Source organism: Sphaerodactylus townsendi, linkage group LG06 (assembly GCF_021028975.2).
Source record: "Sphaerodactylus townsendi isolate TG3544 linkage group LG06, MPM_Stown_v2.3, whole genome shotgun sequence".
NCBI classification, from domain to species: Eukaryota; Metazoa; Chordata; class Lepidosauria; order Squamata; family Sphaerodactylidae; genus Sphaerodactylus; species Sphaerodactylus townsendi.
In genome coordinates, this window is record NC_059430.1 from 38964263 (window position 1) to 38984332 (window position 20070).

The 20070-nt window shown below is 42.9% G+C and overlaps 1 protein-coding gene across 1 annotated transcript; it reads right to left on the reverse strand.

Moving 5' to 3' along the window:
- Positions 1–3140: 3140 nt before the first annotated feature.
- DMC1 (DNA meiotic recombinase 1) lies at positions 3141–19744 on the reverse strand. Its single transcript, XM_048501193.1, has 13 exons — positions 19688–19744; positions 19393–19437; positions 19064–19210; positions 18381–18463; positions 15151–15203; positions 10764–10805; positions 8267–8336; positions 7868–7959; positions 6801–6874; positions 6595–6709; positions 5370–5430; positions 4986–5102; positions 3141–3957 (listed from the first exon to the last, which is right to left on the reverse strand). Exons 1-13 carry the CDS (start codon positions 19742–19744, stop codon positions 3888–3890), a joined length of 1026 nt encoding a protein of 341 aa, XP_048357150.1. The 3' UTR covers positions 3141–3887.
- Between the last annotated feature and the right edge of the window lie 326 nt (positions 19745–20070).

Sequence of the window (20070 nt, forward strand, 5' to 3'; positions counted from 1 at the left end):
CGTGTGTCTCCTAAAGTCGACTTCAGTCGCTGTTGCACAAGGACGGGCATGGATATGTGCGGATCGTTTGCGAATAGTCACGTTACACGGGAGTTTCTACATGATTCTCCAGTCGCTGCAGCCATGATGTGTTCTCTGCCCTGCTTTCCCGAAAATTAGAAGATATCAATGATCCTGCGATGCCGATTAGAAACTACTGTTTATGTTTTACTATTTGCCAAGTCTTCGTAGGGAAATAAAATTCTTCACGACGATGGTTGAAAATACAGTTTCCTAAATTTGCCTCATTTTAGAGATTAAAGTTGGGGCTCAAATCCTGCTTCCAATCACGTTTAGAAACCTTCATGTGATCTTGTAGTGTCACCCCAGAGTTTAGGTTTCCTTCTTGTTGTCCTAGTTTTGCATGAGTTGACACATCTTTGTACCACTCAGTATTATGGTGGTTACTTAGTTGCTTATGTATCAGACTAGGCTATGCCTTGAATACCCCCTGTACTCAATATATTGTATCTGTCACTGGTGTTACGATTGTATTAGTAGTTTTGATTCTGCTGACCTGGGCCAACTGGCTGGCCACTGATGGAAATAAGAAGCTGAACGAGGGACGTAGGTATAGATTTTTTATGGGGGGGGGTTCGGGGGCCCACACCCCCACCTGCCCCTAGGGCATGGCCACGCCTCCCCAAGCCCCGCCCCTGGCCTAGTGCTTATAAAAGCAGCTCTCCGAGGTCAGGGATGGCAGACTCCCCTGCCCTGCCCTCCCCAAGCCCCTCCCCTCTTGGCAGAGGCATAGAGGGAAAATGGAGCCTGGTGCAAAATCTGAGCTTTGCGCCCCCCCCCCCCCCCCCCCGGGCAGCTGCTGTGATGCTTTAAACTGTGATGCTTGGCACGTCAGCACATTTTTAGCTGCATAGCCAAGGAAGAATATGTTCTAAACATGATATAATAGATACTGTGGTGTTTAAACTAGAGAGCCCAAATTCTCCTTTTAAATCCACCTTAAAGGGAGAATCTGGGGTCCCTAGTTAAACAACATTGAAAGTGATGCTGTTTTGGGGTGGATTATCCCCCACCCTGAAACAGCATCACTTTCAATGTGGCGTAGTGGTTAACAGCAGGTGCATTCTAATCTGGAGAAACTGGGTTTGATTCCCTGCTCTGCCACTTGAGCTGTGGAGGCATATCTGGGGAATTCAGATTAGCCTGTGCACTCCCACGCACACCAGCTGGGTGACCTTGGGTTAGTCACAGCTTTTCGGAGCTCTCTCAGCCCCACTCACCTCACAGGGTGTTTGTTGTGAGGGAGCAAGGGCAAGGAGATTGTAAGATCCTTTGAGTCTCCTACAGGAGAGAAAGGGGGGATATAAATCCAAACTCTTCTTCTTCTAAACTGAGGACCTCAGATTCTCCCTTTAAATCCATGCTGAAGGGGGTGGATTTAAAAGGAGAATCTGGAAAAATTTGGGGGGTGCCTGCTGTCAGGGGTGCAATTGTTAAGCTAGAAGCACCAAACTTTCAGGGTATCTTTAGGAGTCTCTCCTAATGATACCACCCAGGTTTGGTGAAGTTTGGTTCAGGGGGTCCAAAGTTATGGACCCTCAAAGGTGTAGCCCCCATCTCCTATTAGCTCCCATTGGAAACAATGGGGGAGGGGGGCACCCCCTTTGGAAGTCCATAGGTTTGGACTCCTTGGACCAAACTTCACAAAGCCTGGGTGGTATCAATAAGAGACTCTCCTGATGAAGTTTGGTTCAGGGGGTCCAAAGTTATGGACCTTCAAAGGTGTAGCCCCCATCTTCTATTAGCTCCCATTGGAAACAATGGAGGATGGGGGCACCCCCTTTGGGAGTCCATAACTTTGGACTCCCTGAACCAAACCTCACCAAACCTGGGTAGTATCATCAGGAGAGTCCCCCAAACAATCCCTGAAAGTTTGGTGCTGCTAGCCCAAACAATGCGCCCCCTGCAGGTCAAAAACCGAAAAAGCACTAAAATGTTTTTAAAACCCACAAACGGATGGGCGGAACTTCAGACATGAATGGGGGGGTTCAAACCCGAGAACCCCCCCTTACCTACGTCCATGTGCTGAACGATCTTCCATCTAATTTACCATTATTATCACCCGCCTTCAAAAGTTAAGGGCAAATCAGATGTATTTTCCGACAGGATCAAATACCGGTCAATTCCCCACGGGGAAAATATCCTGGGATTGGACTGGGACCATAAAATACCAGTACCTTTTGATCCCAATCGGTCCCTCCCCACCACAGCTGTGTCTGCAGAGAGCTCTCGAGTTGAAATCGGGATCAAGATGTCCACCTCCTTTCCACGAGCCAGGATCAGCTCGGGGGCTCTTTTGTTGCTAGGTCATTGGCTGTTGCTTTGGGGTGGGAACATGAATGAGCGTTCCCCTTCTTTCATTTTTTCTTTTCATAATGGCCACGTAGCTACATCGTCACAAAGTTTTTTCCTTTGCATGGTCGTATCTTCGTAGCCAAGAGGAACATATTTTTAAAAAGCGCATTCCTGCCCGTCCTGAGTCATCTGTTCTGAGCATGCCCAGGCCACTGTGCTGTGATTGGCTGCCAGCTCAAACGGAGATTCAGGATGGGGAAAATAACTCAGGCCTATTCCCCACGATACCGGCCTCATCCCAAGATCATCAGAAAAGTACCACCTTCCTGGCAATTTTTGAAAATCCCGGGATGAGGAGGATATCGCCTAATGTGGCCCGGGAGCCATGGGGAGTCCCTCCTTGAACCACGATGCCTACCGTGCATATCCCGCGATATTTCCCCCATGGGGAATTGACCACCATTTAAAAATTAATTATCAAACACCTTAATGGAGCTATGTAGTGCAACATTGTAGATGGTTAAGAAAAAGGACTGTATTGTGGTCTCTAGGTTAAAATTCTTGTTTTCTAGGTCCCTGTTGTCAGGTAAATTTGAAGGACTCTGGAACTCAGCATTGTGTTCTGAGACAATCTACTACATGGCACAGTTAGTTGGAAATTTAACTCATACTAAATACATGTGTGTGTGCTGTGATAAGAATGCATACACAGAGGAGAACAAACAGGCTAAGTTTATTCTTAGACAACTTAGAATAATTTTTCTAGCTTCTGCTGGTTAGACACAAGCAGATGGAAGGGAGGCTGCAGTTTATGTTTTCCATAGACAGAAAAACAACCTATAAATAAAGTTTAAATCTGGATTTTAAAACCTGGCAACCGTTTGGACTTCAGTTAATAAACCTGTCAAGAAGGATTTAATTTTAAAAGTTTTACAATTACCATTTCTCCAGGATAAACATGCTGTCAAATTCCATTTTACCACAGCAGATCGTGCTATATATGGAAGCTTCAGTGCCAAGTATATTTTAAAAATGATAATTGTTTACCATAGTCATTTTCAGGATCATTCCATGCTCTGTTTTATATGCATATGTACTAATACTGAAAAAGCATAGGCATGAATTAGCTTGAGATGTTTAAAACTGAAAAGTTCATTAAAAATAACCACTAATAAGATCTGTCTAAAACAACACAAACACAGAAACGTGTTGTGGCATCCCACTAAGCCTTGATTCTCATTGGGCATTCTCAGCTTCTTAAAATTTCTGCACATGCTGGCACCTTTGCCTGAAGCAAACCAAGTAGATGGAGTTGCCACACTGGATTTGTGTGGCAAGCAGAGAGTCTGACTACACCTGACAGGTTGCCACAGGCATGGAACCAACATCCGTAGCAATTTCAGAAGAGCCCTGCAAGCCACAATTCTGAAAAGTTTCACGTTTAGTGCAATGAACACAAGTAACCAAGAATTAGTGTCATAGAATAACTTGAGGTGGTAGGATTGCCTCAGTTGTTTGCTGATGAGATCTGTCTACTCTTTGGCGTCTGCAATTCCTCCAGCAGTTATTGCAAATGTGGCTTCATTTTCAGGCATTTCAGGGCTGAGAAAAGACAGAGAGTGGCTTTGCATTCTAGATACAATAATTTTTAGCATTTAATTTTTCAAAAAGGTTCAACAAAGCTGACACTTTATTTTACTTGTTGGAACTGCCCCTAACATTTATGACATGTAGAAAAGCTGAACGTAAGTCTTCCTGTGCAAGTCTTACATTTTACTTGAGTTAGCAGATATTTTTTTTAAAACTTTTTTTACACATTTTCATGTTTTACTCCTGACCCATTATGCTAATGAATTTATTAACAATCACATGCCCAACTTTTGCCTTTGTCCTCTGCAGTTTCAAATATACAGACTGAGTAACCTACATTTTGACCAACCATTCTTGGTGACGGTAAAAAGTGCTGTCAAGTCACAGCTGACTTATGGGAACTCCGTAGGTTTTTCAAGGCAACAGAATGTTCAAAAGTAGTTTGCTATTGCCTGCCTCTGCGTGGGCTGAGAGAGTTCTGAGTGAACGGTGCCTGGCATCAGGTCACCCAGCAGGCCCACCGTACTTATTTCAAGAATAATGATTTAATTCTACCTGACTGACAACTGTGAATGATAAAAATTGTTCTCTTGAGGGATGAGTTTGCATAGAAATGCAAAACTTCTGGTAAAAAGTAAGACAGAGAATGCCTTTTCTGATTATTTGGAACCTACATATTTTAATTGAAATGATTTCAATTAAGTGTGTTAACAATTTTGTGTTTTTATACTGGCATTCAAAAGCAGCCTGAATTTGAAGCCAAATAAACTGTGGTGAGCCCTCATGAAGCTGCTTTATATTGAATCAGACCACTGGTCAATCAAGATCAGTATAGTCCAATCAGGGTGGTGGCAGCTCTCCAGGGTTTCAGGAACAGCTCTGTCTGTTCTGTACAGATACAAGGTACTGAACTCAGGGCTGGATTCTGCACGCCAAGCAGATGCTTTACCACTGAGCCACAACTGCTCCGCACCATCTGGAACCAGATTGTGGTTCTATATTCTGACAGCATCAACTGTACCGCTCCACATCAACATTACCTATCATATATCTTGGCAATGCGCAATTCTCCTCGTCCTTTCCGCAACATTATCCTTGTTGTAGACGCATGGGCAAGGATGTGGCCCCCAATGGGCTTCTTAGGGTCCACCTGAAAGCTAAACCAAACAATAATAATCAGGTGTGGTTTGTAGGGTAACTACTCTCTGTATGCCATAGGGCTTGTAGAATACCACTTATAGCAGCTTCTTTAGTATAACTGCTTTGGGGACCTTAGCTTGGAGGCAGATCCATAAGTAGCTGCTGTAATTAGCAGCAGCAGCGAGACCATTTCATATAATTGACTGTCATCCCTTTCCTTACTTGATTTCCTATTTCTATTATTTATAAAAAGAACAACAACAACAAAAGAATGCATTGCTTACGTCATAGTTGCTCCTGGATCAGCAGTCATCTGATTGGTTACAAAAACAGCCACATTATATTCTGCAGTGAGAAAAAAGGGCCACATGGAAGGAAAATATACTCTGCCAGCTGGTTTTCCTTTCTAGCATTACAAGCAATAGGAAAGAAATGATAGTTATGGAAGGTGTTACAGCATCTCATTTTGATCCTGCCCTTCCATGCTAGGAGCTCAGGAAGGTGTAGAGGATTCTGCTTTCCACAATACCTGGTGAAGTAGTTCAGACTTAGAGAGGATGACTGAACCTTTGTCACTTTCATGGCAGAGTGAAGAGCTGAAACCAAGCCTTCCTAGTCTTATTCTGGCACCCTAACAGTTATTATCTAGCATGTTTTCAGATATCTGCCACTAGATGGTTATTACTAGATTTTCTCTAAGTAATAGTTTGCATTGCATCCCACCCTGCCTCCAAGGAATGCAGAGGATTTTAGTCTCACAGCAGCTCTGTGAGGTAGCTTAGACTAAGAGACTGATGTAGGCCCTTTCTGCACAGCAAATGTAAAGTGGGTTGCAGGCGGGATAAATGAACCCATCATAGCCCCAGGTCATTCACATGGTTGGGCATCCCATGGTCATCAAGTGCGTTGGCCAGAGTGTGCACCTTCGCATGGAGGTGCTTTTTCCTGCCACTCACCTCCCTCCACTGCGTAGCTATGAAGCCTGGCAGGCATGGACATACACAGCCATGCTGCCGTCCTTGTGCCCCTCCGTAGCTACGTAGCAGAGAGGCGGGATCTGGGGGGGAAAGGGAAGCGCATTCAAGTAACATGCTTCCTGGGGCAGCCATTCACTCAGCTGTGGCTGCAATCCATGTTAAAATAAAAGAATCGCAGATAGTGCGATTCTTGAAAACCCGGGCGGGGGGGTGGTGGTGAGGGGAAATCAGAGCAGACTCACGTTAGGAGCGAGATTTGTCTGAAGTTCTCCCCCCCCCCCCAACACAGGTTTTATACCGTTGTTAGTCTGTGTTTATTGGCCAGAGCAGAAGGGGCCATACTGAGGGCTTTGTGGCTGAGAAGAAATGGAACATAGTTTTTCCACTGCCAAACCTGACAATGTAGCTCTACATATTGGTTCTTATGGCTACATCTTATTTGAAAACAACACTGGAGCTATGACAAGTGACAACAGGCCGCGTATCAACACCAGCCTTCTTGCTAATTCCAAAGCATTACATTTTCTCCTACCTTCTGATATTTTCTGAAGCCTTGACAGCATCTGAGCAAGTTTCTGTTGCCTTTCCGCCAGTTCCCCACGACCACTGAAGTCCACACGGAACAGGGCCATAATGGAATCAATGATCTGCAAGGGCAAATGCAAGAGAAGAGAAATGGCTCTGAAAGCATCTGTGAAAAAAAAGAAGGACAGATGACTATAGCAATGAAATGAATACCAAAAGTTTGAAAATGCCAGCTTCCTCATGGAATTTTGCAGCCACGTAATCCAGTAGTTCCATTTGATGCTCACCTAGGGAAGGAGAAATGCCACAGAAAAATCATCACGAGAAGAAGCAGTTCAAATGAACATGTACAGATAAACTATACTTCGAAAGCAGAGTGGCATGTTCCAGTAGATTTGGTGGCGGCATCATTTTGCATAGTTTACCCCAGTCCTTGGGAAGGGCCTATCTAAAGTTCTAAAGATCCATGAAAGTTTTGGACCTTCTTCTGCCTTTCCAATAAAGAAGCTAAATTCTTATTCTTAAACTCCAAAATGGACCACACAAGATTTTCTTTGAGATTTCTATGACATAATTTGAAAAATCCACAAAGAGGACCAGATCAACCAGACTAATTCTCATACGGGACTTTAGCATCCTCGCTAAAGAGAACTTACCAAAGTAGCTTTCAGTTTGTTTCCTACACACACACACCCCACACACACACACACAAGTGAATCAGCTGCCATGAACCCCTCCCTTGAAGACATATCAAAGCACGAATCAATGAGCTCTTTATTGTGGGCTTGGCGGGTAACAGAAAAGCTTCAGACTTGAGGCATCATGCCTTATTTCCTTTTAATTTTTTACTAGTGGACACCCCTTACAATGAAATTTTTTTAAGCTAGCATAATGTTTGTTGTTAATGTAATGGGAACTTTTATTTCACGGTGTATTGTGCTATTGTGTTTTCTCATCTAGGCAAAAAATTCAGCCTCTCTCTTGGCTAAAATACAAGGTGTTTCCAGTGTGGGATGCTTGCATCTTCTTGCCAGCCCTATACCCTTTTCAACAAAAAGAACTAAGTGACTTCATCCACCACATGCGGGACCATCTTTGTTTCAGAATGCTCCACTCGAGTCCGAGTGCTGGCACTGGCACTAGGAAAGGGCACAACAGCCGGGTAAGTGGGCGGTGGGGAGGACATGTGGCAGGGGGGATGTGCGGTGGGGGGGCGAACCGGTGGTTGATCTGGTTGGATCCCACCACTGGTTCCATGTCATCTTCAGTTGCAAACTTACTAGTGTACGCTCGTGCATACAGGACATTATCAAGAACTGCATCATGGTCTACGTTGAAGCGATCAGCAATGTCACGAAGACGGTCAGGACGACTAAAGTATTTTGAAGTTAAGGATTTTCTAGTCTAATCCACTTTCAGAGATGAGTCAGCTGAAGTCCTTTTTTCACTCAAGCAAATAACCTCACTGGCAGATGTTCACATGATAAACTGAAGTACTTGGTCTGTGATACTTTTTTTCCCTATAAAACTCAAGACCAGATTTATCAGAGGCAGTTCTATAGTTCAAACCTCCTTTCTGAAGCATCTCCTCTGCTTCGTATCACAGTTTTTAATTGTCAATCTAACTCTAGGAAAACCTTCCATTATTTTAAACTGTAAAATCTTAAAACAAAGGATACAAGGTGTTTTCTGTGTCAATGAAGATAATCTTCCCACCAGTGTAACCATCTGATGGAAGTTGTGCTGTCACTATAATGCATGATAAGGCAAGAACAAGTTTAACATAGAGGCAACCTCTATCAACCTACCATACGGTATTTTAATGTCTTACATATATTTCCCACATCTGGCATGATTCACTCACTGAGATAGATCCCAATCCTCAAGACTTCTAATTCAAGTAATATTCTTTATGGCAAGCCACCCACCCCCCACCCCAAACGGCCATTACACAATTTGGAAGCATGTTCCAATGAAGTAAGTCTAAGAAATACAGAAGCCAGTGCTTTATGTTAAGCACTGTCTAAGTCTACATAAGTCTACATATTACCAAACCTTCATATCTGTTGGAAGTTTTGTGCCTCCTGCATGCACACTGGCTGTTTACATCTGTGACTACAGCATGCAGGAAATATCAGCGGAAGCCTGTCCTCTGCTGTTTTACATGCTCAAACTGCCCCATGGAGCCGCTATTGCCTCTGTTGTGAAACTTATAAGTAGCCATATGGGAAACATATTATTTTTATAATAGAGCCAATACTGGCTTCATGAGACAGTTTGAGCATTTGAAAACAACAGAAGGGAATGCTTCTTCCTGTATGCCATGAGAAAGAACTGGTGTGCACCTGGGAGGTACAAAACTCCCCCTGTACATGTAAAACAAAGTCCTCCTAATCTATCTAATCTATCAGTGGGATAGCACTGATGGTTACTGATCTGAGTTTTCCTCTCCCCATAGCAGTCACTTGCCTCCCCAGGAAAATGTACAGGATATAATAGCTTTGTGGGTCAGGAGAATGCGGGGGGGGGGGGCGCTACATTTTCCCCTCACGCCTCTTGCATGAGCAATACCTAGGGAAGAAGAAGGGAAGGATTTTGCTCCCTTCTCTTTTCCTCCTGACCTGACTTGCCCTGCAGTTACTTCACATGGGTCCTTAGACACAAGGGGTAAACTTTCCTGAGGTTGGAAATGGCTCCTGAGGGGAGAGTTTTGGATCCTGTCCTGTGGCACAAGGACATAACCAGATGAAAATATTACAGTCTAGGTAGGAGAAGCTGCTGTTTTACAAATCCTTTGTTGCATTCCATGTCACAGAAGCTCCATTAATCAAAACAATGCATTACCTGCTGAAGTGACTGACAAATAATAGCACTGCAAGGTCATCCTCAACACAATGAATGATATTCCTAATTTCTAAATCCTAGCCATGAAAGAAAGACCTTCATTATCTGCTGTGATGAAAGACACTGGAAACTGGGACCATGAGCTTTTTAGCTGTTTTTCTAATTTTGCTAGTAATTCTACATCAAAACATTCATATATCTGGGGACAGCAGGATAAGAATTATAAATAACCCCTTTGCTATTAATGAGTGCATTGGATGTATAGACTTCAAAGGAACTGGCGATGGCACAAGGTTCCTTTGATCCGGGCCAGTATTTTGGCCTGCCCTGGTCCTCTTCGGCACTTGGAGTGGGCAGGAATAGAGAGAAAGGCAATTGTTCTTACTGCAGATCCAGTCAGATGAAGAACTAGAGTTATTCACCTGTGCTCCTGATTGAAACTATACTGCCTCCTTATTTTGATATTTAGCATTCAGGCCACCAACTCACCAAGCGAGCTGTGCCCCAGCACAGGGGAAGTTGCCAGGCACCGGCCGGGTCACTGCATTACAGGAAAGGTCAGGCGTGTTGACCCAACCGGCACCCCCCCCCCCACAATGGGAACGAAACGGCGTGCGCCCAGAGACATGGGATACCCCTGCCCATCTGATACTTGATGGAAACTTGATTCTTTTCCTTTCTCTGATTGATCTTTTAAGTTTATCATTTTCCATCAGTCCCCTTCCCATGTGTGTCTCATTCGACTCCGTTTGCAGTTGTGAGGCCAGAGCCTGTACCTTTTGCTTTGATTCATGTACAGCCCCTAGCTTGAATATGTGTTCTAGAAATACTAATAAAAATTGGTAGTTTTCTTTTTTAAAATTAAGGTAAAGATAGTCCCCAGTGCAAGCACCAGCTCCTTATTGACCCATGGGGTGAGGTCACATGACGACATTTGCTAGGCAGACTATGTTTATGAGGTGTTTGTGTGTTTATGAGGCAGACTATGTTTATCAGTTTGCCACTGCCTTCCCCAGTCATGTACACTTTACTCCCAGCAAGCTGAGTACTCATTTTACCGGTCTCGGAAGGATGGAAGGCTGAGTGGACCTTGAGCCGGCTACCTGAAACTGACTTCCACCAGGATCGAACTCAAGTTGTGAGCAGAGCTTTTGACTGCAGTATTTAGTACTACAAAAAATAACTACGTTTCAGGTGTCTATGTTCCAAATATGCCACAGATGAATCTTGATGCAGACATGTTTATTTTCATATGATTTTTTAAAAATCAGTGCAAGTGTCTGAAATGTCTTTGAGCACAAAAGATATAAGTATGATTGTTTGTATACGTACCACAAAGAGTATGAGAAAGCTGAGTTTTCCCTGTTCGGAATTCTAATAAAAAAGAAGAGTAAATGCTGAAATGTTTCGTGTTACAAACAAAGTCATACGGCAAAGACTTGGATTTACACCAATTACAGAGAAAATAAGGGAAACACGGATCTAATGGTATGGGCACATTATGCACCTGGGGGAGACTTCTGTTGCAAAAACAGCCCTAAACTTTGATCCTGGTGGCCACTGTCCACGTGGAAGACCAAAGAAACAGTGGGTGGACAGCATTGCTGAAGACATGCGTGAATGCCCTAAAAATGCCCAAAATTGAGCTATTTGGCGAAGAAAATGTCAGTGCTAACCCCCTCAAGGGGAATACAGCCCAAGAAGAAGGAGTTGATGAAGAAGAAGGTTGGATTTATTATTTCCCCCCTTTCTCTCCTGTAGGAGACTCAAAGGAGTTTACAATCTCCTTGCCCTTGCTCCCTCACAACAAACACCCTGTGAGGTGGGTGGGGCTGAGAGAGCTCCAAAAAGCTGTGACTAGCCCAACGTCACCCAACTGGCATGTGTCGGAGTGCACAGGCTAATCTAAATTTCCCAGATAAGTCTCCACAGCTCAAGTGGCAGAGCGGGGAATCAAACCTGGTTCCTCCAGATTAGAGTACACCTGCTCTTAACCACTACACCACTGCTGCTCCTAATGCTGAAATGTTGCCAACTACAGGAATACTAAGAGTGTTCTCCAACACTCGTGTAGGGTTGCCAACTTCCAGATGGGACCTGGAATTACAGCTAATCTCCAGACTACAGTGATCAGCTCTCCTAGAGAATGTAGCTGTTTTGGAGGGTGGGCTATATGGAATTATACCCTGCACAGGTCCCTCCCCTTCCAGGCTCCCCTCCCTAAATGTCCAGGAATTCCCCAACCTGGAGGTGGCAACCCTACCCAACAGATTTTTAAAAATCCAAACTATTTTTTAAACTTTCACTCCTCTCTTTTCTTTTAGGCCACTCTGTTCTTTATAGCATGGTCCAGAAGCCAGAAGTACATATTGCCATTGACAGATGCATTCAAAACTGATCAGGATTTCTAACAATGCTGACACCAAACAGGGAGTAAGGGCTTCCCATGACTGGAGCAAGATTTGGTAGGGCTCTTAGGCCCAGATAAAATTGCACACCATGTTGAATCACTGCAGTGCCTCTGAATTCAAGCATGAACAATAAAAACATGTTTACAAGCAATAGTGGTCTCATACTTAAGAAGTCTTGAACATATTCTTCCTTTGACTAATCTGTCTTTGAGTATTACAGGAAGCTTAAAGAGGTTAAGAGATAATTTGCAGTAGATTTTACAGGGAGGCAACCATGTGTGTTTATTTACAAGTTGGCAAAAATTGCTTAAAGCAATAGAGTACAGTGAAGTAGGGAGGGGGTAAGGCTAGAATCCCTTGCCTCCTCTCTCCTGACCTTGTTTCCTCACAGCTGACATGTTATTGTCCAAATCAAAGTTTTTTAACATGTTAAAAATTGTAGTGTGTCGTTTCAGGCTATTCTGCATGCTTTCTATGTGACTGAGCTTATATTGACAACTGTAGGTTGGAAAATTCCTGGAGATTTGGATGTACAACTGGGGAAGAGGAATTTGGGATGGGGGGGGGGGGCTCATTGGGGTATAATGCCAAACAGTTTACTGTATGAAGCTGCCACTTTCTCCATTGTAATTCTGGAAAAATGCCACCTGGAGTCTGACAATCCTAGACTGAGCAGACATAAATTAATACACATGATTGCCTCGCTGTGTTTTGCCCTTGAGGGAAATACCTTACCTTTCAATTACCTTTTAACTATTTTATAACATAAGAACATAAGAACATAAGAACTAGCCTGCTGGATCAGACCAGAGTCCATCTAGTCCAGCATCTAAGTTATCAAGTAGTGGCTCACTCTCAGGTGCCTTGTGGGAGCTCTCACATGCAGGGATGTGAAAGCAATGGCCTTCTGCTGCTGCTGCCCTGAGAGCACCTTGGTCTGCTAAGGTATTAGCAATCTGAGATCAAGGGAGGATCAAGATTATGGTAGCCATATAGATTGGGACTTCTCCTCCATAAATCTGTCCAAGTTCTTTTAAAAGCTATCCAGGTTAGTGGCCATCACCACCTCCTGTGGCAGCATAATTTAAATACTCAATCACACGCTATGGAAGAAGTGCTTCTTTATTAGTCCTAATACTCTTCCCCCTGTAGTATTTTCAATGAATGCCTCTGGTTCTAGGTATTGTGAGAGAAAGAGAGAAGTTTTTCTCTGTCAACATTTTCTACCCCATGCATAATTTTATAGGACTTCTAATCATATTCCTCCTCAGACGTGCCTTCCTCTCTCCAAATCTAAATAGTCCCAAAATTGCAGCAGCTCTCCTCATAAGGAAGGTGCTCCAATCCTTCAATCATCCTCAAGGTCCTTCTCTGTTCTTGCACTTTGTTCCTTTCTCTTCGATAATTCCTGGAGAGAGTGCTGGCTTACCAGAACTGAAACAACACAGTCCTCCCAAATGCTGGGACATGCTTCCCATGTTTATATAAGGGTACATACCTTTTGCTATTTTTTTCTCACATGGCCTTTGCCAGCCTCCTGTGAATATTCTCCAGCATAATGTCTGCCTTTTTTCACCGCTGCCAGTGGCCTGAGTTTCATCCCACATGGCAATCCACAATTAAGACTCCCAGTCTTCCTGTTCCATTCTGATAGCACTGGACCCTGTCCCGTGAAGTGCAGTTTGCCCTGCCCTGTTCCATGCCCTTGTCTGCATGCACGCTTCATGTCGCCCACCATTGACACCAGCCTTTGCCATGTCCTTTGGGAAGTCTCCTAATTTATCAAGGTCCCTGATTTCAAGAATCCTCAGTATGGTTCTCACCATGCTCCCATAATTTGGTGTCAGCTATCACCTCTACACACACTGCCCACCCCTATGTTCACAGGTCCTGTGCTGCATAAGTTAAAGAGCACTAGTCCCAAAATTAGAACCTGGGGGACAATTCACTCCCTGATTCTCCATTGTGAGAACTTCCCATTTACACCCACCTCTTTGTTTCCTGTTCAACTAGCGCTTTTAATCCATAGGAGGACTTCCTCTTATTCCTTCATTAAGGAGTTTCCTCTCACCAAAGTCTCTTCAGAGGAACTTTGTCAAAAGTCTTTTTTTGGAAATCCAAGCAGATACTGTCCACTGTTCCCCTTGATCCACATGTCTGTTTCATACACCCTCAAAGAACTCCTAGTAAGCCAAGACAGGATTCTGTTCTTAAGCAAAAGTTTTCTTCATGCTGACTCTTCCCTAGCAGATCTTGCTTTCTTTCTTTCTTACATGTTTAATAATTTTATCTTTAATGATAGATTCTACTAATTTACCAGGAACAGATGTCAAACTGACTGGCCTGTAATTTCCCGGGTCCCCCCTAGACCCTTTCTTAAAGATTGGTGTGACATTGGCCATCTTCCAGTCTTCAGGGATGGAGCCTGATTTCAGGGATAAGTTGCATATTATAAGTTGCATATAACATCCTTCTAAGGGCCAACTGGATGTGATGGTGTCCTTGTAGTCACCTTAAGGACATTGCCACTATTTTAAAAATATCTGTAGGGACAAACCTAATTAGGCTTGGAGTGCACTGCTTTGGTTTCCCCACCCCCGCTGGTGTCTTTGCAAATGACAAAGCAGCTTCGGTGGATGTTTGTGACTATTTTGGGGTGCGGGGAATGAAAGCACCTCAACTTGCCATGCAACATCAGGCCCTTGTGGCATTTTTAAATAACTTAAAATGGAGTTAGCATCCTCATGGTAGCCACAAGGATACATCACAGCTAGTTTAGTCCTAAGTCCACTGATTTTACTGGACTTAGTGTTAGGCAGAGCACAACTCCACTTAGGACTTTATTTGTACTCACCTGCTGCAAGCATGTGGGCATAGCCAGAGTGAACATACACAAAGGGGGCACAAAGAAATATAAGCACACTGACACATATAGAAAACATTGTGGAACCCATTTTTTCAGGCTCTTGGCATATTAAAAAATGAATAAATGCCAAAACAGGTTTACAAAACTGTATTTTCAAGGCATGCCAACTTCCAGGTGATGCCTGGATATTCCAGAATTACAACTCATCTCCAGACCACATACAGCAATTCTGCTGGATAAAACAGCAGTTCTGAAGGATAGACTCTATGGCGGGGGTGTCCAACTCTGGTGCTCCAGATGTTCATAGACTACAATTTCCATCAGTCCTTATTGACATATTCTATGAGGTCTGGGCCAAATGCTCTCCTCTCCTGCTTTAGGTCCTGCTTAACAATTGCAATTGCTTTAACAATTAGCGTGTGCAGTGCATTCTAATACTGACCTCCAAAGGCTTCTGTGATTGCCATGCTTTCAATCCCACCACCTAGGAGTTTACTGAAGGAGCAGATGGGAGGGAGAAAGAGAAAGTAAAATGGTACAAAATAAGAAAATTAAATAATTTTTTGCTCTAATAAAAATATGCCCATGATTAAAAAAAAAAAGGAACACATTGGAACAGTACAAAATTGTATTGACAGTTAGCTGGTTCCTAGTAAACAGGACATTTCTTTTAAAGTGTCTTATTTTATAGACGCTGAATACATTCTGTGGAATTACTACTGTACATTTATTAGACTTTTTTTTTTTGCTTGGGCTCTTGGGGTTGTTGTAGATTCTCCACCAATCAGAAGCGTTCCCTTAGCAGAAGGCAGAAGCGGGTGAAGGGGGATTGGGGTGATGGAACAGCCAATCAGAATGCAGGAAAAACAGGATGTTTGTGTAACCCCCATGCTCAGAATGGGTTGACCCAGAAAGGGGTGGAGACTCAAAGCAGCAGGAGGCTGCAGAGCTCCTGTCCTTTGGAGGAGACAAGGCTACCCAACTCGGACCTTGATTTGTATAAGCCCTTAACACCTTGTTAAGGTAGCTGCAATGTTGTTGGGAACTAGTGGGAAGGTAGTTGTTTATTTTTGCTATGTTGTAAATGTTGAAGTTTATTGTTTCAGGGGTTTTGTGGTTGCAATGGGTGAGAGTTCTCCTGGAAACCTTCATCATGTTGAATCCTGTGTTCATCAAGCCCTTGGAGTCTTCAGGAGCCAACCCACTTGCAAAGAAGAATTGGACTTGGCAATATCAGTAGACTGTAAATATAAGGACTTGAAAATGCAACCTGAACAGGACTGTAATGTGTTAAATGTTAAAAGTGTTATTGGTTAAGAAAGTAAACCATTTTGTTTTAAATTTAGTTTCTTTGCAACTCCTTCCAAGTACTGCCCCACAGAACTCACAAGCTGAGGTTACATTTGCACCTGCACTTATGCATTGTAAAAAAAAAGTAGATTCATGAGAAGGAGCAGAAAGAAAACAGATTGTTTCCTTCATGAAAAACAGGCACCCATGTGAAGGACAAGTGGACTAAAATAGACCCGGATTCAAAAATAATAGATGAAATCCATTATTATTATGCTGTGTGGACTAGGAGGGTGCTTTTGACTTCCACTCATTCTACTCTTCTCCTCATGCTGTTAAAAATGAAATCTCATTTATCTTATCAAATCATCCCAATCTGGGTGTTTTGTGAGTTGTTTATCAAAAATGCCCTTCAGACTCAAAAGATGACCTCAGAAAAGGAAATATTTCTTAATTATATTTGTAAACACTGCAAATTACTCTGCGCAAAGTACTCACTGTAACAACAAATTTAAGAAACTGTTTTGATAAGTGCACTAGAAACGCTGAGTCCAAGGATTAAATTTCCCAGCAACCTCCACCCACTAGTTTCTTTTCTCAGGAAGAGGATGAGTGGAGAGAGCCTTGTGGGGGGTGGGGGGGACCATCTAGCAGCTGGTCTAAGTGTTAATGGAAACTCTAAAAGGTAGATTTCAACATTAGCTTATTAAAACCCAATGTAGCTCTGGGATAAGCAGATGAGTATCAGGAAGGCCCTTGAAACAGAAGGACCCAATAAACCTTTGTATCTGCAAGTGACTGCGGAGCTGGTAACTACAGAAGTCTCACTATAGAATTAATAATAGTTAAATCTAGCTACATCTAGAGTTTCTCAGGTTCTTTTCTGATTATATTTAAACACTTTAGCTACAATCCAACACGGAATCAGGTGCAAGACCACTGAAATAAATGAACTCAATCCTGTCTGTGTTGGACTGTAGGGGAACTACCCATGGCCACAGGTGAGACCGACTAGGCACTGCCATCCGCTGCTGCAGAGAGGCCTGCTCCCTCACCATGGACTGTGAACTTACAGGCCTGGAACATACGTTCTCCCCTTCTATGAACTAGTTGCTTATGGCCTTTGCAACCCCGTGACTGGACTCCCAGTGCATGCTGAAATATTCTTGCTTCGTACTACCTACTCCATGACCAATGTTTTGCATTCACCCACATTTCCAGGAACTGTTTGTATTTGCTCTGTATACATTTTCTATACGTCTATTTTAAACATTCTCTAAATGAATGCTTGTTTGGTAAAAGTGTGGTGTGGTGATTAAGAGTGTTGGGCTAGTTGGGAGACCTGGGTTTGAATCCCTGCTTTTGCCCTGGAAGCTTGCTGGGTGACCTTGAGCCAGTCACACTTTTTCAGCCAAATGTAAAATATACAATTTTCAATTTTGTCCCACCATGCAGATTTTTTAAAATCCCCAATGGGACCACTTAGGAATAGGGGCAGTCCTCGTGGGGCAACCCTCAGGTTTGCAGAAAAAATTGAAAACTTGGGGCAGGGGGCAAGAATAGGGAAGGTACAGAAAACCTCAAAGTAAACAAAAATGAAGGAAGAAAGCAAAAACTGGTGTTTAGGTGGCATTTTGGATTCGTTAACTACCCCAGATGGTTCCTGACATTATGTGGCCCCGCTAGGATGTAAGGTGGGCAGCTGCAGGGGATAGAGGGGGAAAGAGGTTGCAAGGAGGAAGGGAAAGGAGAAAGGAGAGCAGAGTCTTCTGGGTGACCTGGGTTGACAAAGGGATGGAGAGAGGGGGAGGTAAGCTCACAACTGAAAGGTTGGGGGACAAAGAAAAAGAGGAGGAAGAAGGAAGCAGCAGAGAGAATAGTACTTCTTCCCTGAAAGTCCTTGCAAGTGCCCCACTTCCACCCTACTAATAAAAAGAGAAGATTATGCTTTAAAGCACAGATGTCAAACTTGCGACCCTCCAGGTGTTATGGACTACAGTTCCCATCATCCCCTGCCAGCATGCAGGGAGGGCCGTGAGCTTGACACCTATGCTTTAAAGGTAGATTGAGCATATTTTGGCTCATGTCCCAGGTGGCAACCTGTGCATTTAATTTTTTTTCTTTTGTAGGATTAGCTTACATAGCTAGGGCAAATTGATTTATATTAAATTGGGTCTGGAAATAAACTTGCCAGCAAACAACCAAAATTGTGCAGGATAAATGTTAAACAGCAATATTTCCTGGTGGTTGTGGGTTTTCCAAGCTGTGTGGTCATGGTCTGGTAGACCATGGCCACACAGCCCAAAAAACCCACAACAACCAGTTGAATTCAGTCGTGAAAGCCTTCGACAATACATTGAACAATATTTCCTGTTTACTAACTCAAATTCCTGGCTCCCTGTGGTGATGTGGAATACCCTCTTGCGCTTCTCACTGTACTCAAAAGCAGTCAGAAATCCTGGTTCCTGGGGGAAGCAGAAAGCAAGCAAAATGGATTACTTGACTTTAGATGGCTCTAACTTGAAGAACAATCTGATTCAAGAATTATCCTGCATTCAAATATCACAAGACTGCAATTGTACTTAATGGGGATGAACACAGATCCTGTATGCTTTGGAATGCAAGTTTCAGCCAGACACTCACTGGTCCAGGAGCAATGTATTATGTAGTTAGGCATCAGTGGGAGACGCCTGGGAACCCTATTTATGCCATCTGGAGCTCCATAATAGAAAATATATGTATATAAATTAGATTAATAATACTGTATAATAAATACAGCTTGAATTCTAATCTTTTCTGCTTGCAGAAGGCACTTTGTGGTAGAAGGGGGAGGATATGTTAGTTAATTCCCTCCCTTTACTGCAAACTTCCACTTTGTTCCCACTCTATTCTTGGTGGTCCACTGACTCCCAGAGCATAATTTCAGGGCTCGAGTAGGTTGCAGCTGGTAGACAAGGCAGTTCCATTTGTACTAGTTGGCATCCATCCCTATAGCTATTCTAACCCTGGAAATGCTCAAAGGCTCACAGGACAGTGGTTAAGGATGAGTAGTAGCTTTGGCTTACTATAAGTTTGTTGGCTGCGTCTTTAATCTTCTCCACTTTGGCCTCTGAAAGTCCCTTCACATTGCATAGTGCCCGCCTTGTTGTCATCTGAATTCCTTTAATTGTGCAAATGCCCACCGATTTCAACTTTTTAATATCAGCCACATTCTGCAAAAGAAGCCAATGTAGCCTGAACTCTTGATGCTCATGAATCCAGAAATTTAATCACTAATAATATAATTAGTGTAATGAGGAGAGTTCATCAAAGATTTTGGATGCTGTACTTTCAGATCAAGTGCTTGAACACAAGAGTGCATTAGTGTGTATTAAGTATATAAACATATGCTCACAATCCCTTGCTTCTGTAGCAGATCAATGTCCTGGAAGAAGGATTCCTAAATGGGAGGAAAACATTTCGGTTATTTTGATATACAGCCACCTATATTTTATTTTAATAATCTATTATTCAAAAATGGTTTGAAAGATTGCATAGCAGTTTTTATAGTGTATTTGCACATTATCTATAAATATTGCTTAGGGACCAACAACCGCATGGCTTCTTTGTTCAATACCATTTAATCTTTCTGAAGAGCACAACCACTAAAGATGCTGAGAATCACTGATAAATTAACTTTGCATCCATACCTCGTCATCTTGGTACCCTGGTTCTTCCTGTACTACCTGATCTTCCATTGATTTCATTGTCAAAGAAAAGATAAATTTCAGTCAGTCCTGTAGAAGGCAATTAGATAATGTTAAAGCATACAAAGTAATCAGGTCTGTCACATGGTTGTAGGTTTGGAATATAACATCATTACTGCTTGTCATAAGACTGTAATTGTCATCCCTTATAACTGGGGCTAAGTAGGCTCCAAAAATAATTTGAGCTGAAAAGTATTCAAACCAGAGAGAGACAAAAAGTCTGTAAACAAAAAATTGAATAAAGTTGGCCCATTTTATATCCCAAAGAGTGTTGGCTCTCCTTATTCTGCTTCTGTAGGCAATGCTTTTCATTAGATTCAAACTAT